The 26,405-nt window shown below is 55.4% G+C and overlaps 9 protein-coding genes across 9 annotated transcripts; 4 read left to right on the forward strand and 5 right to left on the reverse strand.

Moving 5' to 3' along the window:
• Positions 1-7,149: 7,149 nt before the first annotated feature.
• Positions 7,150-8,538, reverse strand: INS49_013650 (uncharacterized protein; the record flags this gene model as incomplete). Its single annotated transcript, XM_043174347.1, has 1 exon — positions 7,150-8,538. The coding sequence occupies one exon, from the start codon at positions 8,536-8,538 to the stop codon at positions 7,150-7,152; it is 1,389 nt and encodes a 462-aa protein (XP_043021292.1).
• Positions 8,539-10,093: 1,555 nt separating this feature from the next.
• Positions 10,094-12,016, forward strand: INS49_013651 (uncharacterized protein; the record flags this gene model as incomplete). Its single annotated transcript, XM_043174348.1, has 1 exon — positions 10,094-12,016. The coding sequence occupies one exon, from the start codon at positions 10,094-10,096 to the stop codon at positions 12,014-12,016; it is 1,923 nt and encodes a 640-aa protein (XP_043021293.1).
• Positions 12,017-12,988: 972 nt separating this feature from the next.
• INS49_013652 (uncharacterized protein) lies at positions 12,989-13,925 on the reverse strand (the record flags this gene model as incomplete). Its single annotated transcript, XM_043174349.1, has 2 exons — positions 12,989-13,359; positions 13,877-13,925. The coding sequence occupies 2 exons, from the start codon at positions 13,923-13,925 to the stop codon at positions 12,989-12,991; spliced, it is 420 nt and encodes a 139-aa protein (XP_043021294.1).
• A 1,463-nt stretch (positions 13,926-15,388) lies between these two features.
• INS49_013653 (uncharacterized protein) lies at positions 15,389-15,793 on the forward strand (the record flags this gene model as incomplete). Its single annotated transcript, XM_043174350.1, has 1 exon — positions 15,389-15,793. The coding sequence occupies one exon, from the start codon at positions 15,389-15,391 to the stop codon at positions 15,791-15,793; it is 405 nt and encodes a 134-aa protein (XP_043021295.1).
• Positions 15,794-17,001: 1,208 nt separating this feature from the next.
• INS49_013654 (uncharacterized protein) lies at positions 17,002-17,913 on the reverse strand (the record flags this gene model as incomplete). Its single annotated transcript, XM_043174351.1, has 3 exons — positions 17,002-17,067; positions 17,130-17,281; positions 17,343-17,913. 3 exons carry the CDS (start codon positions 17,911-17,913, stop codon positions 17,002-17,004), a joined length of 789 nt encoding a protein of 262 aa, XP_043021296.1.
• A 233-nt stretch (positions 17,914-18,146) lies between these two features.
• Positions 18,147-20,744, forward strand: INS49_013655 (uncharacterized protein; the record flags this gene model as incomplete). The annotated part of the gene is made up of 6 exons (XM_043174352.1): positions 18,147-18,183; positions 18,262-18,336; positions 19,586-19,798; positions 19,947-20,350; positions 20,405-20,538; positions 20,624-20,744. 6 exons carry the CDS (start codon positions 18,147-18,149, stop codon positions 20,742-20,744), a joined length of 984 nt encoding a protein of 327 aa, XP_043021297.1.
• A 1,154-nt stretch (positions 20,745-21,898) lies between these two features.
• INS49_013656 (uncharacterized protein) lies at positions 21,899-23,377 on the reverse strand (the record flags this gene model as incomplete). The annotated part of the gene is made up of 5 exons (XM_043174353.1): positions 21,899-22,149; positions 22,208-22,656; positions 22,768-22,806; positions 22,879-23,207; positions 23,246-23,377. 5 exons carry the CDS (start codon positions 23,375-23,377, stop codon positions 21,899-21,901), a joined length of 1,200 nt encoding a protein of 399 aa, XP_043021298.1.
• Positions 23,378-23,427: 50 nt separating this feature from the next.
• On the forward strand, positions 23,428-24,665 carry INS49_013657 (uncharacterized protein; the record flags this gene model as incomplete). The annotated part of the gene is made up of 2 exons (XM_043174354.1): positions 23,428-23,473; positions 23,716-24,665. 2 exons carry the CDS (start codon positions 23,428-23,430, stop codon positions 24,663-24,665), a joined length of 996 nt encoding a protein of 331 aa, XP_043021299.1.
• Positions 24,666-24,883: 218 nt separating this feature from the next.
• Positions 24,884-26,154, reverse strand: INS49_013658 (uncharacterized protein; the record flags this gene model as incomplete). The annotated part of the gene is made up of 4 exons (XM_043174355.1): positions 24,884-24,967; positions 25,023-25,915; positions 25,975-26,063; positions 26,123-26,154. The coding sequence occupies 4 exons, from the start codon at positions 26,152-26,154 to the stop codon at positions 24,884-24,886; spliced, it is 1,098 nt and encodes a 365-aa protein (XP_043021300.1).
• Positions 26,155-26,405: the final 251 nt, after the last annotated feature.

Raw genomic sequence — 26,405 nt, forward strand, 5'->3', positions numbered from 1 at the left:
TTTCGTAAACTGTCAGGGGTATTTTCCATGACATGCAGAGGTGCATGAGTTCCACGGGTGGGTGGGCCTCTTTTGGTCCTGTGCGGATGGATGCAATGTACAGTAGACAGACGCGTCAGGAAAAAAGAAGAAGAAAAGAATGAATTGAACATCAATGTCATGGACCACAGGACTGGGCTGCATGCAACCGTTGAACCGTGACTTGTACAGGACAGGCCAAGAAGAGTGAGCCGGACAATTGGTAATTGGCAATGCCTGGCAGTGGGCAGAGGCAGTGACATTGGCAACGATCATGACGAGAGGCCAGAATGCAGATGCGGTCAGAGGCCAGGTCAGGCAGAAGTGCATAATGCGCGTGGGCGTGTGTGTGTGCGTGCGTGGGCGAGTGAGCGATGATGCTTTGGGCTTCTTTGGGCCTTTGGCTGAGCGGTAGGTGTGTGTGTGTGTTGTCACTTCCTAGTATTCCAATGGGAGCCAGACTTGGGCCACCAAGCAGCAACTGGGGAAGGTACGAAACAAACAAACGCCTCAGGCTTGCCGGTTGACGGCCATTGCCGGTTGACGCTTTACGCTTTGGGGCAGCAGCCTGGGTGCCCTCTGAAAACGGCAAGAATTTGTCTCGAGGCCCGTCATTTCCAGCGAGTAATAATGCCTGTTGGCGCTAGGAGCACAGCACTCTGTGGCATGCAGTAGGCCTTCTGGGAGTCTGCGTCGTCGGGCCCCAAAACGTGCGGAATTTCGTTTCAATTGGGAAAATGTCCAGAGGGCAGCGACCTGATTGGCCCAGAAATGCCAATCGACGTGGGGTCCTTTTTTTGCTGTGGCTCAACTCCAGGGTCGCCCCCTTCTTTGCTTTTGCGTCGGTTTTCCTCCTTGCTGTGCCGACCTCGTCATGCTGCCAGCTTGTTCTTGCCAACGGTTTTTCTCCAAGCCCATTTGGAATAGATCATCAATGCCGCTGCACCAATCATGGCGGCAGCCACAGACAGAGTGCCACCGAACATCGAATGCGTGCCGTGTAGGTAGTCTAATTTTAATATGTAGCAATACGTAGCTCAACTAAGATACGATACAGATGACAACCTGCATCTCTCGCCCACATGTAGCCTACCACGGTAGAATACATGCCATGTACTATGCTGGGTACATCACACATCGTACCTGCCCAACCTGCCTACCGCCCCTTCCCCATTCCCGGGGTCAGGTGTCAGACGACGGCCTCCCAGCTCGCTCTACCCTCGTTGGGGGCTGCATGCTTATGAGCTGACTCCGACTTCCTCTTCTCTCGCCCAGTGCCCTGGTCCAGGCCCTGGCCTCTGGCCCCTGGCCTGGCCGGCTGGGTGAGGTCTTGGGCACGATCGAGTACCTGCAGATACTCCAAGGCTCCATACTGGCTACCTAGGTACTTTGTACAAGTGATTCAAAGGCTTACCAGTCCCTCACTGTCGTATTGGAATACCTAGTGTTATGGCGTCTTTGCTCTTCCAAGGTTGCCTGTCTCTCCCGCATCTTCCACGTCTTCCGAGGTCATCGCGCAGCACCTGAGCCAGTACTGTACTCCGGATGACCAAGAGCGTACGGTACACATACACGCCCACGAACAGCGTGTCATCTTCCAGATTCACCCATCGCTACAGCAGAGGGCATGGGCAGCATCTCCAGATCGGCAGAGTCCACTCCGGCCTAGACTAATTACTGCAGCCACATGGTGTACTGTACCTACTTGAGGTAATACAGTGCGTGCAGGCCCACCAGCCACTTGCGACCTAGTCCATCTGGCCCGGCAAGTCATCTGCTGCACCTGCAGGTCGAGAGGATCCCAAGGTTCCCACGATGCTCATCAAATCACGTAGGCGTGCCGCAGGAGAACGGGCCCACGGATATTAAGAGCAGCATCAGCAGCCGTCAAGGGTTTTTTTATCCTTCTCAATCTCAACGGCCAGCATGCACGCCTGCCCTCTGCATGGGCGGCCAGCTGAGACAACAACCCATGGACGGTGCATCTCATGAAATCGATCCGCAGCCAATGCCGTTGCCCTCAAGTAGAAGAGAGCCCGCGGACGACCTGCCGGGTTGGACAAAACCGGCTTGCCCGTCTCGCAACCAGACAGGGAAATCCCGTGATACGGTGTAGCTGTCACCTTTGCCGCCACAAAACCAATCTTCTCTGGCCCACGCTCCTTATCACACACTCTCTCTCACTCACAAGAGCGAGACTGCTTACAGGACCACCCCAGGACCCATAGCCCGTCAACAGTCCACTCAGGTAACGCGGGCTGCTAGTGCCGAGGGGGGCTCTCGCGAATTGCGTCTGTCCAACCCCAACTTCTTGCGCATCAACGTTGAGGGCTCGTCATGTGCCAGAGAGCAACGTCCAATGGGCCGAACGAGCGAGCAAGCATATCGTCGCTCGCAAATCCCCCATTGCTGCTGCGGCGGTTCCGTATCCTCTTCCCTCCCTCCTCTCCCGCGTCCGCCCGCTCGTCCGCCCGAGAAAAGCCGCCAGACAAGGCAGGCAGACGGGCAGACGGGCCTTGGCAGCGCAGCGTCGCGGGGCGAGGAGGGGTAAAGACGGACGGACATCAACGTCGATAGCAACACCACGAGAAAAAGGAACAAAGTCAGATAATAAGCCAAACCTGTGACCTGACGCGCATGCGAGGCCAGAGCGATAGCCCCATTGCGTGCGTCTCGCCCCAAGCCTCATCCCCGGAGAGCCCAGGAGTCGGGATCATGGATCAACAACAGATCGGACCTCACATCGTCTGTGCAGAACCATATCCATTTCCAGACGAGGACGAGAGTGTGTGGGCGACTGCGAGCATCAGCAAGAGTAGCGTGTGTGCGACACAGGACAAAGCCAACGTTTTCCAGCCGGGCCAATCCAGCTTTTGCCCACCCCGTGGCTGGCCCAGGACATGGCCATCTGAGCCTTACCTAGCCCGCTGAGGAGATAAAAAGCCTGGGGTGGCGGTGATTGTTTGGGCTCCTCCCAGCGCGATCCCAATCCCACCCTCCTCTCCGATCTAGACGGGGATGTCATCTCTTGTCTGTCTGTCCGTGCAATGTCCGGCCATCCCTCTCTCCCTGGCCCCGTGGGTCTGGTCGCTCGTACTCTTGTCATCATGGCATCACCGCCAGAGAGAACGTTAAGCTTCTTCGACCTGCTCTGCCTCTCCTTGTGTGCTGTTTCAAGACTGCCCGTTGGAGTAACCCGGGGGAGAGGGGGCGCCGCACAGCGTGGGCGAGACCGCGAATGGATTGATGGGATCATGGGCGCAAGGTGTGAAAGGCACACAGGAATTGTGATAGGGCCTGTCTACCTTTCCTCTACCCCTCCCAAGCCGTTCCAATACGGCGGTCCTACATTGTCCCACAGATGAACAAGATGCGTCCCACATGACAGGTTCCATGCTCGGCCAGTCGGTTGCAGCAGCAGCCAGCATTTCGGGGATGATAAAATACCACCGCTTACAGGCACAGGGCCCGAGGCTGTGACCTGCCCACTTTGGCCCGGGCGCACGAAGAAGGGAGAGGACCGCCCGGCCCTTGCAGCCAGCCAAGGAAAACGGTTATCATGGTGCCCTTTGTCTTTCTCTCTTTTTAATTATTTATCTTTTCCCCCCTCCCCCCTTTTCTTGCACCCATCGGCCATGTAACCTGGCGAACACAGTCTGGCTCCGGTTTCCGTCCTACTGTTACTTGGTCACAGTCACTAGAATCGCCCGATCGAAGGGGCAATCTGCCTACCTAAGGTTAAGTATCTATGGCGTACCCGTGCGGGCGGGTGGGCAGGCAGGCAGCTACCTACTCCCTCCTAGTTGCCTCTCGATCAACGGCCCGGCCGTCGATTCATCCAATCACTCGGCTGGCTAGCCAGCCAGACCTCGTGGCCCTTCCAGGGGAGCGGAGACGAGAGGAGAAAAAGAATCGAGAGAAGCAAAAAAGCAGTCCATCGCACAGACAGACGGCCGGGCCGCCCTCTTCCTGCCACACCGCCTCTACGGGACGTCTGAGATTGGAGAGATTAGATTGAAACACCAGGACCGTGATGGAAAGCGTAAGTAACCACGGAACCAGTGAGGGGGCAAAAGCAAGCAGTTCGTCTGGTTCTTCAATAGGGGTCTCCGCTGGAGCCGCGCACACAAGGAGGAGAATGAAAGACGAGGTTCACGAAACAAACGGTCGTGCATCCCCGCGAATCAGATGCGGTCTCATCGTATGTGCCTACCCGGAAGCCGTGTCGCCAGGTACCTAGGTACCAACAGGGGCTTCGGTCCGCCTTCCAACCCCGGGTAAGGCAGACAGTCAGGCTTTTGGAGTGAAGACACTCGCACGCGCGGCAATGCACCACCGTTGTTTCTTTTTACGCCCCCAAATCTATTCGACAGGGCAAGGCACTGACAGCGCCGTTGTCAGTGGAATGGGTTCCGGGGTGGGGGAGAGAACCGCATGCATAACAAACTCAACCGCCACCATCCCTCGATATCACTGGACGTCCCTCAGCATCACCTATCTATTGTCTGCCTGACCGCCGGCGTCAAAGGTCTTTGCTCACACACCTACACAATATCAATCTTGTGCAAGGGGCGAACCGGCCCCAGAGTAACCCACCCATCAGCCAACCAGCCAACCAGTCCATAACCTCGACCAAAGAATCACCCCCTCGGCATTTTCCGGGCGGCATACGTCCACGGGAATCGAGAAGGGGGAGGGGTGAGGGCGGTTAGTTTCTCATGCGGTGCGAGCCTCTCACAGAAACTCTTGAAAGTCTCCGCACCCGAGAGGATCCTCGCGACTCTTGCTGCGCGCCCTCCCGCCCCCCGCCCTCCCCGTCTTCCTGTGAAGGGTCTTGTGTGTTGTGGTACTCACACAGCGCGGTGCGGACCGGTCGGGTGAGGGGCGGTCCTCTATTTGGTCCCTGGAGAGAGGACTGGTCGGCCTTTCGATGGTGTGAGGCGCGGCGGTGTGGTCTGGTGTTGTGTTGTGTTGTGTTGTATATGCGTCGATGGCCTGGGCGGTTGGGCCAGACCGGTTTTCTTCCGGATTTATCATCTATCTGAAGGGGGAACCACACCACTCCTCCCCTATACCCCGGTCTCTTCGCATGAGTTCCCGAAGCGGTTGTCTGTCAAGGGCTTTCCATTGTGGGCGGCGCAGTGGGTGCGTCCATCTACTTCCCGTGGAGCACGGCAGACATGTCCACTGCATCGATCATCACGCAGAAGGACAGGGCCGTCCTGCCCGCGATGGAACATACTTTTTAGCCCCCGCCGGAGTGATCTCGCCGGTCCTTTCTAGGGGACGTGAGTCTTAGACGTTTCATGGAAGGGATTTGTGTCCAAGTGGCTTGCAGGTCCGGCTTGCAAATGAGAAGGGAGGGGGGTGTTGGTGAAGTCGTTACTTTTGGGCGAGCAGTCATCGCCCATCTATGTTCGTGACACCGCTGTCCGGGGACATGTGAAGGCACAAGTTTCTCGGGGATGTGTCACAGCATCAACGATCTCTGATCCGTCTCTGACCGGGGTGGTGGTTTATCATTCATGGGTATCTCCTCCGCGCTTGCTTTCCATTCCCTATCATACGTAATTCTCGTCATTTTCTTCGCTACTCTTCTTCATTCAACCATTGGTTGGTACCCAACGCCTACCGCACCATCCAGCATGTTTTTTTTCCCTCGAGACTGTGCCTCAAGCGAGACGTGAGTCCTACATCATGCTCCGATACTGCTGAGTCGAATGCAGCACGACGTCCACGTCAGCTCTGTCCGCAGCCCTCCAGCACGGGGGAGGCGAGCAGAGGTCGTATATCAGTCAAGCATCATCCGGGGGCAACAGATCGAGTGATCTGCTATGCGACTAGCAAGTATGGCTACTGCGTCTTCGCTCCTCAACAGGAGAAAAGCGGTACGAGACTATATAGTAGCGATATCTATGAGAGAGGGGCCTCTATGACTACATATTAAGCCTGATGCTTTCTTATCGAGGGCAAGGACAAGGACAGAGGAGGAAGATACCATCGTTGGGGCAAGATCTCAGGCTGTCATGCCGCCTCCGACCACATGACTTACATCTCTGTCTTGCAGAGAAGTTGAGTGGGCATGTTCTCTGCACGTGTTCTAGCTGAGGAACGAGCCCCTTAGGGACGCAAGTTTGGCGTGATACCCGGGAGAGAGATGAAAGCTAATAGGGTGTTATTCACGGTTGACGGCCCATGGCCAAAGATGCAGCGGCTCTTCTGATTTGCTTTCCTTTCTTTTTCCCTTGCTTGCTTCTTGAGCGGAGACAGGAAGTATTGGCTGGTTCTGGTGATAGATTGGACGATCAGATCTATTGAAAAAGTCGTTGTCCCTCCCCCATGACCGCAGATATATCGGTTGTGACTAGGACATACACAAGCCGCATCAGGACGAGCTTCCTCCATGGGCTGCTTACGGAATGCGTTGAGAATGCAGCAGGTGGGCAGCAGGCATGGAGAGGGCTCGGTCTCCGTGTCTCGTCCACCTCGAGATTTCCAGTATGGTGTCCCCTTCTTAACTTAGTACTCCTGGCCATGGCGCTGTCTGTTCAATCCGCTCCCTCCCTAGGCACCATTGACGGTGAGAAGGGCCACGTGAACTCAGGTCGCTGGCACCGCAACTCGCTCGGCAAGCCCTGCGCAGTTTGTGGTCCTCTGGCTCTCTCACGCAGCTTGGTATCGGCCCCTTTTAATCCACTTTTTTTTCGTTTGACATTGTTTCTTCTCAGGTCCCGGAGGGCTAAGGCAGTGTGGTTATGATAGAGATTGAAGATTGGTATTGAGGTATTCTATATATGTATATCGTGAGTACCCGAGGGGGATTTCCGACCTGCCCTTGTGGACCTTTCACTCCCATGCCGGTCACTCAGAACCACCCATCTAACCATTCATGCTCGGCTTTATGCTTTGGGGGGGAGTTGGGAGGGTAACAACAAGCCTTGCATCAAGAACCCATCCAGAACCACTGCAAGCGCGCCCAAACACCGTCCCTGGTAATGATCCATTACGAGAACAGCAGACGGCTCTTGCCGTGTGTGTATGCATACGTAAACAGCATCGAATATAAAGAGCCCTTTGCATATCCTCCTTCCGCTGTGACTGAATAACATGAGTCCAATTCTGTCTAGAGGCCTACCCAAAGACCTTCAGGAACCCCCAGATGCCAAGCCCGCTCAGGACGGGGATGGTCAAGTTGTCATCCCACCCGAACACATCGACGACCTCACTGGCCGCAGCGGCGAAGCCCGACCAGAGGCTCATCAGCCCCAGGGCCACGCCGCCAGACACGGTGACCTCGCCGCCCAAGCCGACAGCATCCACAACGGCACGCGGCAGGCCCAGCGTGCCCTTGAACATGAAGCCCTCGTCGCCGGGCATGGGCCCGATGGTGGGAGCGAGCCAGCCCCAGAACCCCCACGCGGTGACAACACCGACAAGGAACGCGGCGGCGGAGCCGGCGAGAGACTTGCCACGGCGGATGCGCGGGGTGTAGCGGCCGTAGAGGCGGCCGAAGGTGCTGGCGGCGGTGTCGCACCAGCTGAGCAGCAGGACGGCCATGACGCCGACGTCCTTGGGGAGGCCGCCGAGGGCGAGCAGGGCGCCCAGGAGGTAGAAGACGACGCCGTTCCAGCCGGCGACCTCGCTCTCGCGCATGAAGGCGCCGAGGACGCGCGTGTAGAGGCGGTTGAAGGCCGGGCTGGCGTGGCGGACGTAGTCAGCCGTCGCGATGGGCGCCAGTAGGCCCGCGAGCCAGGGCGTCACGGACGTCGTCTGCGTGCCCGACGCGTACAGCCACAGCACCAGGAAGCCGATGGACAGGTGCAGCAGCTTGCGCGGCACCTCGTGCTTGTGCACAAAGGTCCGCCAGTGCCGGTGGATGGGGATCAGGCCCAGCGGGCTCGGGCTGCGGCTGAAGTCGCGCCAGCTCCAGCCGGGCGTCTGGGCGGAGCTGGGGGACAGGTGGCCGTTGGCATCGTGCTCACCGGCCTTGCCGTTGGCAGCGCCATTTGGCAGGGCCTCAGGCTTGGTTGTTGTTGAGGGCTTTTCCGTATTGATGGCCGTGAGGCCGTTCACCTTGGCCGTGCCCAAGGGACTCCTGCTCCTCGTGCGTGCCCTTCGCAGGCCGTCCCGTGTGTCCTCGTCCGGGTTCTCCTCCTGTACAGGCTGCGGCGTGGCGAGCCTCCGTCTCCTTGCAGCGGATCTGGTTGTGGGGCCGAAGTAGGCATCTTGTGAGGATTCGCGGTCGGAGGGCGTGGGGCTCGGGGAGATGACGCGCGGAGTGGCCGGGATGACGGGCTTCGTGCGGAAGGACATGATGTCGGAGGGAAAGGGGGGTAGGGCGGGGAGGGCGACGGTGCCGGAGAAGAGAGGCCGGAAGATGTGCAGGCGGTCGAAGGGCCAGAACAAAGGAAAGAGAGGAGAGCCGGGGTGGGAGCGTCGGCGTCGTCTGGGCTCGCGAGCGGCGGCGTCGGAAGCTGCGGTGTGGTGCTGGCGGTGGAGCAGGGCCGCTACACCTTGCATAGGATCCAGGGTGAGATGATTGTTTTATGCGGCTGAGCGTCGTGACTCGGCCGCATGTTTGCTGAGCAGAGCAAAGGGGGGCGGAGGAGAGGTGGGCTCCTGATATAGAAGAGCCAACGGGCAAGTAAAAAATTAAAATGTAGTAAGCAGGCGGTTGTGCCGGGAGGCGGCCTCGAACGAGGGCCCGATGTGTCGTGTGTGCGGGCGTGCGTTTGCGTGCTGGTCAGAAAATCCAGTCCACAAAAATACTGGAGTCGACAGGCCCAGGTAGTCTGGGACTGGCAGAGCGGATAGTCCACAACAAACTAGGTAGCGAGGGGGAGAAGGACCGACGCCGAGGTGACCTGAAGTCGGCCCACGATCAGGAATTGGGAAACGGAGATGGGAGACAATGACGCTCCGTTCCGTCCGTCTCTGCTCTCTGCTCTCTGCTCTCTGCCTTGGCCTGTGCGCGACCACTACGCAAAAAACAGGGTACTGCCGAACCCAGACAGCGAGATTGGACGAATTACAGGCATGTGACGGACCACTGCTTCTTTCAACCACCACCACACTGCTTCTTCGCCTTTGCATCTTCCATGTCAATATCGACTCCATCTAATAGAGTTGGTAAATCAGTCGGTAAAAGTGGTCTGTCTGGTGTCCTGTCACTTTGCTCCTCGAGTTACAACGTGCCCTATCCCTGGGTGGCGGTCAGTTGTGGTCTGCCCTGCTCGCGGGTGGATCTTGCCCGCCGTGTCACCAAGCACATATGTTTGATATCTATTTTTGTCTATGCAAAACTCGCTCAGTATGATTACATATGTGCTGTGTATAGGTTAGCTTTCGATGAAACGAATCGTCTGTGTGAAGCGGCCGCAGGCTCAATTTCAGGACTGGAGGGTGTCCAGCTTTACTCGGGTCGATAATCGGCCGTTTCCATCAGCCAAGCCCGAATCCAGCACAATGGATCAGTGACTTGTCTCGGCTTCGATCCTGCGAGAAATGTTACTCGGTTTGCCTACTTGCTTGCTTGCTGGGGCAGTGTAGTACTTGAAGCATTCAGCAGCGTAATAGCCAGCCGTCCTCGGGAGACCATCAGCCTCTTGACTGACACCATGTCTCACATTCTGTGCAGATAAGGTCTCTTGATGAGGTCATACCCAGTGCATGCCTAGCGCCATGTAGATGGTTTGCTGCTTGCGTTCGATGTGATGCGTCCCAAGATCCATCGATCCCGGATTCCCGATCCAAGGGACCAGGCCCAGACCCGACGTCCCGATGCTCTGGGTTAGGGTCGGTGTGAGATAAGATAAGATAAGATAGCGATAACCTTGATTATTTTTCTGGTTGTCGCGGATTGGCAGCATCAAGGTCAAGCCTTTGCGACGGTGCAGGCTCAGACTCGGAATACGACCACATCCTAGCAGCAGGCCTTGTCAAGTCGCCCTCCCATAACTGGGACAACTCCTCCCATCTTCCCAATTGAACGGCAGCCAAACCTCAACAAGCGACTATCATCTGCCGACCGCCAATCCGCCGACACCGCGACTGATTGCTCGTTGTCCAACCCACGATGGCTGGAAAGGCGGCACCTAAAGACAAGAAGGATGCCCGCGCATGGGAAGGGCTGACTCCGCCCCTCGCTGAATGGATACTCGACGCCATCAAGAGCAACGGCTGGGGCGCGCGGATGACCCCCGTGCAGGCAGCTACGATCCCGCTCTTTAGGAGGAATACCGACGTCGTCGTCGAGGCCGTCACGGGCAGCGGCAAGACCCTCGCCTTCCTCGTCCCTGCCATCGACAAGATCCTGCGCTCAGACGAGTCCCGAAAGCTACATAACGTCACCGGAGTCATCGTCAGTCCAACAAGAGAGCTAGCTACCCAGATATACGACGTCCTCACCAAGCAGATCCTGCCCTTCCACCAGCCCTCCGCCGACCTCCTTCCTATACTTCAAGACGACGATAGCAAGAGATCCGCAGGCACAGAGCCTTTGGTCATCCCCCAGTTGCTAGTAGCCGGCACCACGAAGCCACGTGCCGACCTCTCCTACTTCGTTCGAAAATCACCCAATCTCCTCATCGCGACACCCGGTCGTCTCGCCGAGCTTCTGTCTTCTCCCCTGGTCAAGACATCAAATTTGGAGGTGTTGGTCCTGGACGAGGCGGACCGGCTGTTGGATCTTGGTTTCAAAGAACAGCTGAACGCGATCCTCGGATACCTGCCCAAACAGAGACGAACAGGGCTGTTCAGCGCATCAATGAGCGAGGCTGTCTCGGAGCTGATCAGGGCCGGCCTACGGAATCCCCAGAGGATCGTCGTCACCGTGAAGAACTTGAGGGATGGCGGTATCATAGAAGAGAGGAAAACACCCGCATCCTTACAGATGACCTATCTTGTTACCAAAGCATCTCACAAATTCCTCGCCCTCGGACAACTGCTAGAGAAGCTCGACCCACGCCCCCAAAAGACCATCCTCTTCCTTAATACATGCGACTCAGTCAAGTACTTCTTCAAGGTCTTGCCGGCAATAATGCCCCCAGGCTTCAAGCTCCTCCGCCTCCACGGGAAGCTCGACCCGTCGACCCGGGAGAAGAACTTCAACCAGTTCCTCACCTCGTCATCGCCAACCGTCCTCCTCTGCACAGACGTCGCGGCCCGTGGCCTGGACATCCCCCAGGTCGACCTGGTCGTCCAGGACCCGCCCCAGGACCCAAAGACCTACATCCACCGCGCCGGTCGTGCAGGCCGCGCAGGCAGGCGAGGCCTCGCCGTTGTCATGCTCCAGCCGGGAAGGGAGGAGGACTTCGTGCCGTTCCTGGAGATCCGCAAGACGCCGGCGCAGCCCCTGACGCACCCTCAGATCAATGTCACGGACGAGGAGGCCGAGGCGGCGTCGGCGCGCATCCGGGACATGGCACTGGCGGACCGCGAAGTGTTGGACCTCTCGTTCCGGGCCTTCCCCAGCTTCGTGCGCAGCTACGGCGAGCACCGCGCGTCCTCCATCTTCCGGGTGGCGGACCTGGACTGGGCGGACCTGGCGCGGCAGTACGGGCTGGTGGCGCTGCCGCGCATGGCGGAGCTGCGGAAGGTCGAGGGGCTGGACCGCGGGCTCGGGCTGGGAATAGACGTCGCCGCCATCGCGTACAAGGACCCGGCGAAAGAGAAGAAGCGCCAGGCCGAGCTGACGGAGCGCCGCGCGGCCGTCGAGAGCGGGGAGGCGGCGGCGGCGGCGGAGCGGCGGGTCGCGCAGAGGCGCAAGAACGAGCCGTGGAGCGGCAAGGTCGTCAAGGAGGAGACGAGGACGCGGCGGCGCGAGAGGAAGGAGAAGAAGAGGGAGGCCGCGCGGCTGGCGGGGCTTACGGACAAGGAGAAGGAGGAGCAGAGGGCGCTGGAGGAGATGCTTGCCAAGGTCCGGGAGCAGGTCAGGCGGGATACTGCTAAGGCTGGGGCGAGTAAGAAGGGTGATACCTTTGAGGGTTTTGATGATTGAGAAGTATGGTATTGAACTCAATGCCACAGCTGCAACAGGCCGGAACGAGAGAGCAGAAGTGACTGGGTGAGATATGGTAGACTATTCGCATAATGACATGTGCGAGCCGCACAGACATGTATGTATGGTACCCAATTGAAGCCAGAAAGTCCAAAACGTAGGCACTGGTATGACGATTCGAACTGTTAAGAACCACAACCAGCCTGGCAGGTTTGCTACTCGACAAAACAAGTCCGCCATTCAACGTGCTTATTGTTGCGGGAGGAGCGCACGCTACTATCGCCAGCAGTGAGACACTAGCAAGAGCACACATCCTGCATAATGTCTTGATGACGGTTAAATCATCCATTGAACAAACATTTCTCCATACATCTCGGGACGCCACCAACGACCCAGAGGCAGTATACTCTGTCTGCATAGCTGTGTTCTCGCGCAAAGCGAAGGCATGCCCTCATATTCTCATGGTGGACTCCTTGCGGCTCTTTTTCTGTGCCAATTTCAACGGGCTGAATTTGCCATATCCAGTATTGCTCCTGCTCCTTGCATGCCCTCGGAACTAGGTGGTGGGAGGCTCTGCGCGTTTGGATCTCCGGCTTCGTGTTCGACGGTGACGGGCGCCACACCCTCTGCGCCGCGCTGCTTGGATGGCATCGTCAGTTCGCAGTTCAAGTGTAATGTGGTTACTAGGATACGTGTTGGCATTATTTTGAAGTTGATGGTGCCATTTGACTCTGGGCTGTGCTTGAGTCCCACGCAGGTAGTCAAGATTTCAGAGGACACCTAATACAAGGCGGAGCAGCATGGGAGCCCGGAGGGCCAAGAAATGGACAGAGAAGCTTTTGTAGCCTGATGGTTACAGGTTTCTATCAGCTTATTGCTACGTTTCCAACATACTCTCAATGGGCCCTGAATTGTCCACTGCCCGCTATCCACACTGCCCAATTTTTGCGCCTTTCGCCCCAGTATTGGCATTTAGTTGTACCAAACAGCGTTGGCAGGCCCATTTTCCAGGTCTATATGAGCAACAGCAGCTGCGCTCGTCGCGTCGTCCGCCATCTTCCAGACCTCGAGGAAGTTGGACCCACTGTCGGGGATGGTGAAGTACTCCTCGCTGAAGCCAGAGGGGCCGACCGAGTTGGAGGAGCCACCGCTGTTGGTGGTGGGCAGAAGGAACGGCTGCTCGGTGATGGCGCCCGTGTCGGCGTCCAGCGAGAAGGCGGAGACGTAGCCGGGGATGTCTGTCGTGCGCGACCGGGTGGCGGCGTACAGGTACTTGGGCGAGGTGGAGTTCTTGCTGGAGACGATGACCTCGTCTGCCCAGTAGGAAGAGGAGTTGGTGAAGCCTGTCGGGCGAGTTAGTATGTCAAAAATCCACGTGAGGGTTTTAGATGAGGGTGAGAAGTATCTTGCCATCAGGCAGAAGCGAGTAAGTGGTGTTGGTGAAAGTCAACATCCCGGTGCTGTTGTCCCGGCTGTACACGGCAATGGAGCTGGCCGCCTCGTAGACAACGTAGACCTCAGAAACCATGGATTTGCGGGAATTCATCTTAAATGTCCGGGCTGGGACTTTTAAAACACACAACATCGATCTACGTCTCACCACGTTCTCCGGCTCAACATCAAGAACAATTCGTCATCGCCTCTCGGGATCAAATCGTTCTTGGCTAGCCAGCCTTCGCTGCAGTTTTGATGGGAAAGCACCTGGCTGATCCTTTGCTTACCCGGCGGTCTGCTTTCCTAAAGGCTGGAAGCAACTCCTTCTGCATTTTGAATATAGGAAGCTATGCAATGTTTCCGCGGGCCTTGAAGAGGTCCGCGGCGTCCCTAACGCATGGAACTAGTGGCCATATACTCATTGACATTTCAAGACCAGGTGCTCAACGATAGGCCGGGTGCTGTTGGAGTCCATTCTACACATGACAGTTCTCCTCGATGACACCACTTCGTTGTTCGATCCAGCTGCTGACTCCGCTACCCGCCACATAATCCACCAATTTACGCAAGAGGGGCAGAATTTTTATTCCCATCACGCCCGGATGATTGAAAAGATTCATTGAGGAAATGCAAATAGGTAATTATAACGTTGCTGTCTTGACACATGAAACGGTGGGCTATGGCTGCTCTGCGACACAGTTCCCAGCTCTTATGTGAGCTTTACCGCCGCAAAGAGCATTAATACTCTCTAAAATTGTAACTTCCAATAGATTAAACCATGCAAGAATCGTGACCATCATTTATCCGGCACTAAATTTGTACTTTCGCAGTTGCGGTCGGTACACCGCCGTCACAGTTTGAGCAAGTGGTCGACGATGGCACTGTTCCGTTGGCTGAGGGATCGCTGTTGGGCAAAGGAGCCCAACCAGGGCGCAGGCAAGCCAGTGAAGCATAAGGCACCTGACACTTGAACTCATCAACCGCAGAGCTGTATCCGAATACCGCAGCTACGAGATGAGTTCTGTTCGATGCGGCATAGTATGATGTCGTATTGCCAGAGTCGCCGAAGCCTGTGCCAACCATCCAGCTCGACTGCCCGACTTGGTCCACGACAAGAGTTGTTGCATTGTGTGCAGGCCACAGTATGGGAGATAGGCGCGCGGACGGCGAACCTTTGGGAAACTGTTGTCCAGCTCTATCTCTTAGTGTGCACTATTTGGTAGTCAGTCTATCTGCCTTGTAGGTCACGCATAATAAACAACTGATTCACTTGGACGGAGCTTGATTAAACAACTCTGCATAGGCACATGGGTACTTAGAGATCCCTCAGTCCTGGGGGTTGGCATTAGCCTAGATAAACAGGCGTCTACCAAAGTACATGGAAAAGTAGTTAAGTTAGACAGGGAAAAAAAAAAAAAAAAAAAAAAAAATAATCTTGCCGTACAACTGCAGACTAGTGGCCCTGACCTAACGTCTCGCTAGCGTGTGGACTTTTCGAGGTACAGGGTAGCTAGATTAGTGAATTCAGGGATGAGAGACTTTCAAGTTGGGTTAGTCAACCCCGGGCTCACTGCCTATTCACATGGAAACCCCACGCCGTGACAGAAACATCGTCACTACGTAGATATGAGGACCAAGTCCTGCTTTCACTCGCCCTCCCTCATACAGTTCAATCTGATCCGACAAGATCGTATCCATATACCAGGCCACTTATCTGTAAAAGCATCCCCGAAAAACATTTGGCCCCCGCCCCCTACCCCGGAGATTTCGCCCAACAGGCCTGCATGAAGTATGAGTTGCGACGCTGACGACAACGCTGATGACACATCGTCCTCTGAATCTTCAGACGACTACAGTCTGGGATTTGAAGCCACTTCCTGACGTTATGCGATACAGTGAAACTTCAGGTCGCTCTGGCTTGCATCGCTGGTGACTACCATGTCACGTACACGTCACTGGATGTCGAGCCGCACCACTATCTCTGGAAGCAAACACAGGTCTACGGTGTCAATCCGTTCTACATCCCAAGACCTGGAGACACGGGCAGCCGAGGCAGGCATCGACCTCCGCCACGGCGTCGATGGGCCTCCTCCGGTAGGGCTGAGTGGCTTCTTGGCTGCACTAGAGCCTATCAAAGAGCCGACGACCTTACAAATGTACCCAGGCGTCCAGGTGGAAGAGTGGCTGTATGATGACGGGCTGTACCCCGGGCATCACAATGTGAATGCGAATATGCTCGAGACTTATATCTGTGCATCTGACGAGAGTAGGAGGCGAGCGGAACAAGATGAGGAACACCCGCCTCCAGATGGGTATTGGAGAAACACACCGCAGTGGTCTTAAGGAATGTAACTGTGGCCAACTTAGTAATCTTTCAGACCAAAGCGTAGATTTAGTTCGTAAATTGAGTTCACATAGTCAAGTAGTCGAGTCAAGGCCATTGAGTACTGACAATCTCTACACAAATATGTCCACACATTTTGAACCTGCCAGTTGTTTTCGGGGTCGCGGAATTTCTTTCACCTATTCCGTGGAAAGTGGGGTGGTCTCGTTTTTAATCTGTACACATATGCTTCTTAAGCAGTATGCATCCAGTCTCTTCACACAGTGATAATTACGTGGAAAACGTCTGATTAGAATAGCTTTCGAAAAGGGTTAAACTAAGAAACAATTGAAGAATCGACCAAACCTACTCCCACAGACACGAGAGGTAACAAATATACTGTAAGCCCACGTCTGTACTCTGATCTGGGCACATTCCGAGCTCCTAGACCCCCCTGGCCCGGAGAGCAGCCTTCAGTTTCTTCGCGAAAGCCGGAACATATTCGGGCTCCAAAATTTGCGCATGGATACCGTCGCACTCATGCCAGCATTGAAAGTTGCGTGTTGGACTAGGCAAAAACTCGGGCACAACTACACGAGTGTAGACGATATTCCATGTTTACGAGCCGCTTGCCGCGGCTCTTGTTCAGAAACGGTGAGAAGGTTTAGAAGAGCCTTCCATCTGTCGAAAATTAGCATGGGTGTCTGTCTATCTTGACGATATCTCAGCTGCCAATAAATCAGCTCATCAATCATTCAGATCAACCATGCCCTACGAGCCGAATAATCAGACCAAGCTATTAGGGATATGGAGTCACGTCTTCCCAAAATGTGTAAAATGCTAACTTTGAGCTCTGGCAGGCTGCCACACCGATCGAAATTATAGCATAGTAGCGGCCTTCAGAATAAACCCCCTCGCTGCTTTGTCGGAGTTTGGTCGCAGGAGCGTCACCTACCCCTTACTTCCCATTAACGCCCACATGTTGTGTAGTTGTGTAAGGCGAACGGAAATTCCATGGAACTAGCTGATCTGGGTAAAGCCTGGCAAAATATTGACGGCGCGAAGCTCATCTCTAGGTACGAGTGCATCTCATCACAGATCGGACCTTGCCCATGCGCTCTACTAGTGGTAAAATGTTGGCGGTGGTGGTGATATCCTTGGCCGCAGAGACTACTAAGGTAGGATACCCAGGTGCAACTGGGAAGAGTCTTCTAGACCTCAACCCGTCTTAAATCCAAACTTCATACACAATCTCAACAACGGCCTCTGCAACCCTGATCATCCACGCTTGTTGCTATCCAGGCATACAGCTGTTAGTCGAGCACTTGGCGCATTATACAGTGCCAGGCTGCTTACCTCTGCACTGGCCCAAAGAGCAATCTTGTCACCAGGCATCAATGCGGACAGAAATCCCTCGCCATCACCAACAGCTCTCGGATCTTCAATGTCAGTGGGTGTATCGGCTAGCCAGTCGACTCGATAATTTTCCCAATCTTCAGAGGCCGTGACTGGAGATAAGTTTTGTTGGTTAGCTTCTGATTACTCTTCCCAAGTGGCATTATATCATACTGTTGTGGTGGACCATCCAAGTGTCTCTGCCGTCGTGATTCACTATACGCCAACCCTGTTGCTCAAGTTCCTGATTTGCGTCACCCGGGCTGCGGAATGTCTGTGACATCTGCACTTCAAGAGGCTGCTGGACCCCTGGCGGCGCAGACGCTGTGGCACTTGGCAGAGGACGCAGGATGCAGACTTCAAACCAGGTGTGGCTGTTCTCATACGTCCCGTCGCCGCCAAAAGTCGCCCAGCCCTGGTCGGCGCTGCGCATCTGTAGTGTGATCCGCGACGCGCGGCGGAAATATGGCGGTAGCGTCTGGGTCGTCAGGTACAGGGCCGCGACCGAGGCCCGGGGGCCAGGCTCCCAGAAGTCGTTGGCATGGTATTCGAGCTCCTCAACCCGGCAACTCATGGTGCGTGGCTGGTAGTCCGCGTGTGCTAGGATGGAGAGCGCCAGCTCGGGAGGCAGGTGGCCTGGCATGGCCCTGAGCCGGAGCCCCATGAGGATGAGTTCTGCGACTCGGACATCTTGACGAGTAGGGTTGAAACCTAGATGGACCGGCTGTAGCAGAGGGGCTGCCATCATCAAAGAGCAGCCAGAGTGTGTAGAAGATATAAACTGAATTTATGCAGGGTGATGAGGGAGGTCGCAGGGGAGGGAGGGGTGAGGTTCGGCATGACCCGCCACTACAGCCTTAACTCGGGTGTGACTAAGCCACGCCCGAGTTGTTGTCCGGTCTTATACGTGGCAAAGCACCACTTCTCATTATCAGAACATCGGAAGGTTAGGTCTGCGGCATTATCTGGTTGTACATGATGAGGTCAGCAGTCGACACGTCTCTTCCTGAGAAACGTACCTCATCAATTCCTTTGTGGTAGATTTGGCATGTAGGATCGCTAAATGTTCGGTCGATACTAACCAAAACGCCAGTTTCAGTTGAATCCGTCGTCAATACGGCTTTGCATGCACCGTTCGTGGAGCACAATGTGGTCGGGGGCACAACAAGTACTGTATCCACCCCGTGTTATCGCTGTTGTCTTTCAGCGATGTATCTTGAGTCCGACAAGTCGGCTTTTTTTCCACTCGCAAATACTAAGTGGAAGGGTGTTGAATGCTGGCAGAGTGGATAGGTATACACAGTGGCTGAGCAGCGCGGAAGCGTCGCAGAAGCAGTATATTCAAAACTCAAGGGGCAGCTGAACTCTATTCTTGCTCTTCCTCTGGAAGCTCCATCGACGCTCCCTCGATACTGAAACATGGTGCTTTTTCCCAGCATACCTGAGAGCTGTCCCCCATTCCGCAGCAGCCCTTTCTTATGCGACAAAACTTCCTGATAACAAGCTGCAGACATGATGAATAGCTATGAGCCGGTACAAGAAAATTACTGCTTGGGAGGAAATGAACACCAGGCCAAAGGGAGATATTATACTTCTATAAAATTCCAAGAGCATCTTTTCCTATTATGATAGCGGCACAGCAGGAGACGACATTTCGCTAGAGATCCTCCACCCCACCGGCTCCAGAACACAAAAGAGATATTAGCGCCTATTTGTCAACAGTGGATATCCGCGTGTGGTATCGGACGCTCTGGTCCACCATTTGATGGGAGTGGGCCCCGTAGAGTACGCTTTTTCCCCTTTATCAACAACCAAACACTTCTTGGCAACGGTAGTTGGTGCTGAGTCGGCCAGACAAGTGGGTGTTGGTAAAAGAGCAAAACCACTGAGCCTTTCCAAAAAAAAAATGAAGGTCCTCGTTATTTTGCAACTTTCGCTAGATCCATCCTCGTAGACTCGCGCGCTCACGGATAAGGAGCATCACGAACCATATATCGCACAGTCTCCGCTCTTTTGTCAATAAGGTGCGACCTAAAATGCCGCTACATTCATCATTACGACTGTTTCGACGGCCCCAAATCTACACTTCCTTGTTGTTTTTTTCCGTGTTTCTCTTGGCGCTTGCCAATTTCAACGGCACGCTTTCGTTGGATTTGCTCCCAGCATTTCGAGAATCGCCTTATGACACACACAGGACGACTCACACTATTATTCATGGAAAACACCGTCTTTTTTTCCTCCTCTTAGAAACCCCCACAAGGGGAAGCCCATCGACTTATGTAAAAGCTTTCCCACTCATCTGTTGGATAAAATCCAAATTGTCCTAAAGACAGGCACTGGCGAGTCAGCCAAGACCAAGGCCCACCTTGACACTGTCAGCTCTTGCATAACCAATATCTTGGTTTTCTCTGACTTAGAGGAGACGATCGGGGGTCACCAGTCTATTGACATCCTTGCGGATCTGCCCCAATCATACAGCAACAATGCCGATTTTGCGGCCTACTCGGCACAGAAGCAAGCACATTCCGAAAGGAGACCTGTCGGGTACTCGGCCGAGGGCTGGAAACTCGATCGGTTCAAGTTCTTACCCATGGTTGATAAGGCATACCAGATGCGCCTCATGCTGACTGGTATGTCTTCACCGAGGCTGATGTGTACTACTTTTGGGGTACGTTGTTCGGTTATTTCTGAGGTGGAAGAATTCACAACTATGGCTCTGTCTCTTGAGACATGACAAAATTATTCTTTCAGCCGGATATATGTACTAACTATGAGTAGATACCCTATTCCGCTTCCTCCACCAGCTGGACCCTTCCAAACCACATTACATGGGATCGCCCGCGGCCGGCCGGGACGGTACGTTTTTCGCATACGGAGGAGCAGGCTTCGTGCTGTCACACGGGCTCATGAAACGCTTGGTGGGAGACTCGACCCAACTAAGCGTTCGTTACGAGGACCATGCCGAGAACGACTGCTGTGGCGACGCCGCCCTGGGGTACGCGATCATGAACAAGACTGGCGAGCCGCTCCAGGTACTATACCCCACATTTGCAGGCGATGAGCTCGATGGGCTGAAGGTGAATCACGAAAGATGGTGCATCCCTCTGCTCGCGCTTCACAGGGTATCACCGGAGCAGATGGAGTCACTGTGGACATGGGAGCGAACAAGGCCATACGATCAGGTTCGTAGTCTCGTTGCCCTTGCTCACGTGGTAGCTACTGACAGTGAACCATAGCATGCCTTTACCCACTCCACAATTCTCGACTACACAATGTCTAGCCTACATCAGGCTCCTACGCGGGCTTCGTGGGACAACTTTGCCGATGTTATTCAGCCGGAAGACTCAGCGGCGCACTCGTCCACCTCGGAGTGCAGCTCGGCCTGCGCATCTGACCCTGGCTGTCTACAATATTCATATTCTGCAGGAACCTGCAGATTTGGACATTTCGTGCAGATGGGACGACCTGTACCAGATTCTGACCACACCTCCGGCTGGAATATGGAAAAGATATACAGACTGGGTTGTCAGAAAGATGCGGAGAAGACCAGTTCTTGCAAAGAAGCGACTTGGCTGAAACCTGTCATTAGCTGACCAAAATCCTTTGGGTATTGACCTTGCTTGGAACAGGGGGGAGAGTCGAATAGATTTCCCATGCAAAACCACAGTTGCGGCTGATGCGAACACGATAGAGTGCAATAATGCATACATCCTCAGACATACATAATACATAAAAGAAAAGATAAACTTAATACTAAATCATTAATTTAACCAGCACTTTCCAAACTCTTTCCAGATTTTCCCACGCACTCTTTGCTTTAAAATACTTTCATGCATGCAGTGATCACCATCAACCTATTTTGGCTGCGTCAGGAAGGGTCCGAACAGTAGACGATAACAGCAGAAAGATAGGCTGATATGACGGCTACAAATCAAGGAACACTGTATATGACGTAGGGGAATCACTGGAGATGATCGGACCAAGCGCCCAGATAATAGACAAAATCCCGGGTACTCCAGCATCATGAGGACGCGGCTGTGCCAGGTGGACCGACACGCACAGCCTTGACGTGGTGGCTTCTATGAGACGACATGGGGTGTCCCTAGTGTGCGACTGGTAAACGTCTTGGCTCTGCTGTGCCACGGTCGGTGGTGAAGTGATTGCAATGTACCCGGGCATTTCTTATACCTGAGGTTTCGATCTTATCAGCACGCATTTGTCCCGGCCTCGACTTGTATGACACGTAATTGGTGTAGGGCTCCCAAAGACTTGGAGGGGACAAATCTGTGGGCAGAAAGCAGACCAGACAATTGAAAGGGCGCCCGCCGCTCAAGTAAATGGCGTCTACGGAGATCCTGACATCAATGTGGGACGAGAGAGGCTTGGGTATTACGGTTTTCGAGGTATCGCATTGGCTTCAGTGCCTTTTCCTGTCTTTTTTTGTCTAATTCCATCTTGGCTATGAGTCTGCGCCAGGACTGGATCCAAGAGCAAGGGCGAAATAACGATTAAGTCCACTTCTTAGACCTGAGCACACCGGGCTTTCTCCTTCTCCAGACACATGGGGTCCAAATCAGGCTTCTTTCCCTTAACGGTGCAAGAACAGGTCGACCCTAGCCCCGGATGTCGTCCGGCTTAGAACCCGTCGAGTAATGCCAATCATGCCAGAAAGTACTCGCGCCAGTCTACCACTCGTGGTTCTGCGATCCCTGCTCGGCCGGGCCAGATTCCTACCATTGGCCAGCCTCCTTAGCAGGCTCAGCACCCCACTCGGTAGCACCAGCAGCGGGAGCAGCAGCGGCGTCCCAGCTGGCAGCAGCAGGGTCGGCGCTCCACTCGCCAGTAGCACCGGCAGGAGGAGCCTCCCAGTCGGCACCGGCGGCGAAGGTGCCAGCCTCGATGGCAGCGGGGCCAACCTCGTCGGCGGTGGCGAGCTTCTCCTCCTCGACCTTCTCCTCGGCCTCGGCCTCAGGGTCGCGGTCTATGAAATGTTAGTCTGATTCCTGGGTCCAGAGAACAGTCAACGGGGCATGACATACAGAAGTAGAGATCGACCATGACGTCCCAGGGAGTCTCGCGGTTGTAGATGGTGCCGCGGAGACGGAGGACCTCACGGGCGAGCATCCACCAGACGCAGCCGATGGCGTGACGACCCTTGTTGTTGGTGGGGATGGCAACGTCGACGAACTCGGTGGGGGAGTCGGTGTCGCAGAGGGCGATGACGGGGATGTTGACGTAGGAAGCCTCCTTGATGGCCTGGGCGTCGGTGCGAGGGTCGGTGACGACGATCAGACGGGGCTCCTTGAACGAACGGGTGATGTAGTTGGTGAAGGAACCGGGGGTGAAACGACCGGCGATGGCCTGGGCGCCGGTGTGGGCGGCGAACTTGAGGACGGCACGCTGACCGTAGGGACGGGCGGAGATGACACAGACGTCGGAGGGGTTGTCGACGGCGGCGATGATACGGGCAGCCAGGACGATCTTCTCCCTGTTTGCGGCCGTTTGTTTAGAAAACCGCCCATTTTGATATATTTTTCTGGTATTTCGAGATCGACCGTGGCGGGAAGCCGCGACCGCGTCTTCGTCGGATCGAACTTACCAGGTCTTGCCGACGTTGATGACGTTGACACCATCAGCACTGGCGAGGAACCGTTAGCAATTGAAACCGTGGCAGGAGCTGGCGAGAAGGCCATGTCACGGGTAAGCATACCGAGTCTTCCACAGGTACGAGTTCATGTGAACCTGCAAGTTCTTGGAGCCGAGGTGGGACTGGGCAGCCAGGAGCAGCTCAATGTCCTGGCTGGTGGCGTTGAAAACGCTGGGCAGGTTAGCGGGCGCCATGATTGCGGTGGGTGTGACGGTGAGGTTGTCGTCGCGAAGTTCGGCAATGCAGTGGTGCTCGAGGTGAGAGGTTGAACTTCGCGAGGTTGAGGCTGCTTGGGGCTCTGCGGAAGATGTTTTGGCAGGTGCGCACCAGAAGTTCGATTTTGCTCCCTGCAGGTGCGCTCCGGGAAAAAGTGTGGACCGCGCCTTCTCCGCCTAGGGTGCAGAAAAAAGTTCGGGCCAGAGGTACGTACCTTCCTGTGGCGGTGGTGGCTGGAGCAGGACAGCGCTAGCCCAAACTGACAAGCGAGAGCCAAGCAGGCGAGCTGCGGCGATGCTAGGACGTCAAGAGCAGCCGCGTCCCCGGAAATTTTGACGGCGGCCATGAGACGAGCACTGCGGTCACAAAGCTGTCGATGATCGCGGCCAGCCCACCATGCCGCCCAGAATACCAGGCCCCTCGGGGCTCCAGAACCTGACATGTATGCGACTCCAGTCTCCTTTGCCCAACTCCAAGAAATGCCGACTTCCATAGGATGTTCTGTCTTGCACACGGCCGTCCCCAGCAATTGGTTCCGACAGGTGACCATCTCACGGGAGGCCTGAGCATACTGAACCATATTGCATCCTCTGACATATCTCATGAGATGCTGGGGACTTGCTGCAGCAGTTTTTCGTACGAGTTGTATAATTATCGAGCACCCCTTGCTGACATCTGTCGCAGTATGTCTCCGGCCAGCGGCAGCATCCCGACAAGTCGCGCCCTCCTTCCAACCCCTCGTCCAGAAGGCCACCCTCACCCAAGAGAGGACCTCCCTGACCCAGAAAGAAAGGGATGCCCTTCGAAAGAAGAAGCTCGACCCTTACCGGTGGCAACAAGCCCAACAAAGAAAGAACCGCAACCTTCGACGACAGGAAGTGCTCACAGTCCAGCGCGACAAGGCATGGGGCGACCCAGTGAACGGCCTTGTGACGCCCTTCCTCGAGTCCTTCGACACCGCCGGCCAGTCTCCTCAGTCCCAGGTCAGGAGGGATGAGGAAAGGAACCCGCTGGAGCAGCCGCACGACCTGCCGACGTCGGAGCACATCCTCAACTACCAGCTCACGAAGCAGGAGCTCGACGAGGCCATCGCCGAGTCCTACAAGCTCACCGCGCCCTCCCAGGGCGACATCAAGTCGGTGTACTACAGCGAGGTCATCGACAAGGAGGCCAAGCAGACGCACGAGGAGAACCACGTGCGCGCGGTCGAGGCCCTCAAGAGGATCACGACACTCGACAACGCCAGCAGCAAGGACAGGCGGCACGCCAACATCCGGCGCATCATCGAGACGTTCGGCCGGCACGAGACGGACGCGAAGCTGCGCCAGAAGCCGCTGGTCGCGGGCCAGGATGAGCGGGTAGAGAAGGTCCGCGGCGGGCCGGACACGGGCTCATCGGAGGTGCAGATCGCCATCCTGACGGCCAAGATCAGGGTGCTGGCCGCCATGTACGCGGGAAAGAAGGGCAACAAGGACAAGCACAACAAGAAGAACCTGCGGCTGCTGCTGCACAGGCGGCAGAAGCTGCTCAAGTACATGGAGAGGAGGGAGAGGGGAAGCGGCCGGTGGGAGCACATGATCGAGACGCTGGGCCTGTCGCCTGCAACTTACAAGAAGCAGATCGAGGTTAGGTAGCATCAGGCTAGAGCAGAAGTGTAGTGGAAGAACATAAAAATGTAAATTGTGTACAATACAGCCGTGAGTGACCAGAATTCGGTGCAAACCCGACCCTGCTTTAACCTCGTTGCGCCTTCCATGGTATGCCAGCCTATTTAATCAAATCAATCGCAACAGACCTCAAAGTCTCTTTCATACTCCACACGAGGTGGGAATCGATGCTATCTTCGTTGCTTTTAGAACACGCTGATGTAGTTGCCGATGCGCTCCTTCTGGTTCTGCGCTATGCATTCGGCAATCCATGTGATGTTCCGGATTTCCTGTAAAATGTTAGCTTCTCGGAACGTGGATAGCGGCATAGAGTAGGAAGCTCACCTGTTCCCTCAGCTTCAGCCATGCGTATACTATACCGAAGCTGAATTGTCTCGTGAAAGCCTCCTTGGATATCTCCATCTCCTTTTGGTAGAACATATCCTCCAGACTCCGACCGTCAGACCCGGAGCCCCCACCCATGTTGCCAGGGCCAGCCGGCCCACCGCCCAGGCCAGCGGCGTCGAAGAAGGTCTTGTAATCGTGCACGCCATCGACAGCCAGCCTCACACCCTCGAAGTCATCGGCACGAGACAACATCAACGTGCCCTCAGGATACAGCCGGCCGAAGTTGGGGTAGAGCTTCTTTCGGTCCGCCTTTGTCAGTTCGGTGCCGAACGAGTTGAGCGTGATGTTGATGGCTCTCCGGTCCGCCTCGAACTCGAGGATCTCCGACATGACCTCGGCCGTGGGCGTGCCAGCCATCTCGGCGTGTGTGTTGACAAAGTTGTGGAACTCCTCGAGGTAGTTCTTGTACAGGGTGTTCCGCACAATCTCAATGTTCAGCTCGTCCAGGTCCTGGTGGCTCAGGCTGCCCTTGAAGAACGGCGCCAGCGGGGTCTCGATCAGCACGCTGTTGTAGAGCTCCTCGATGTTGGTAGCGACGCAGAGCACCGGCATCGTCTCGAACCAGCCCAGGGGGTGGCATCTGTCCAGGAGCTCCCTCGTGTCCCTCTCGTGCAGTGTTCCTGTGATCAAAAGCGCGACGTTGTCGATCATGTATCCGTACGTCAAGTAGTCCATGAACTGAGCGAGAGCCCCCGTTGCGTTGGCCCGGACATATTTGAACTCGGAGACAAGCTTGTCGGTCGTCTTTGCAGCAAGACTCGAGGTGGATGGGTTCGGAGGCAAGGAGGCAAGGAAGTCGCCGTATGCTGGGCCGAGCTGCAGCTTGAGGTCTGGCAGAAACGTCGTGAGTAGGTGCACTCGCTACCAGATGTAAAAGAGGGCTACGAACCATCTATGCTCTCGCACTGTGTCATGTTGCTGTAGTTTGAGTTGGTGAGCAGCCCATTTCGATAGCCTCGGACAATGCCCTCGATGTAGCTGCACTCTGACGGTTAGCATGGCGGTTGTTACCGTTCGAAATGATGGGGACAGCTGACCCATTGTTGACGTTGAAGAAAAGTCCCTCCATGATGACGCTGCCGGGAATTAAAGGTGATGGGGACAGCTGGGATCGGTTGAACAGAGCTGGCGTTGCTGGAGCTTCTCGAGATCACGGATCGGTGACGACGACCTTCTCTTCTGCGGATGGATGGCTGATGGCTGATGCGCACCTTGGAGACTGCTAACGCCTTGGAGGAGCCGCCAAGGTGCTGCTGATTGGAGGGCAGGCGCCCGAAAAAGTACGTACCATTAAAACGCTATTTCGGGCTTAGCGTCGAT

Source organism: Diaporthe citri, assembly GCF_014595645.1.
Source record: "Diaporthe citri strain NFHF-8-4 chromosome Unknown scaffold_7, whole genome shotgun sequence".
NCBI classification, from domain to species: Eukaryota; Fungi; Ascomycota; class Sordariomycetes; order Diaporthales; family Diaporthaceae; genus Diaporthe; species Diaporthe citri.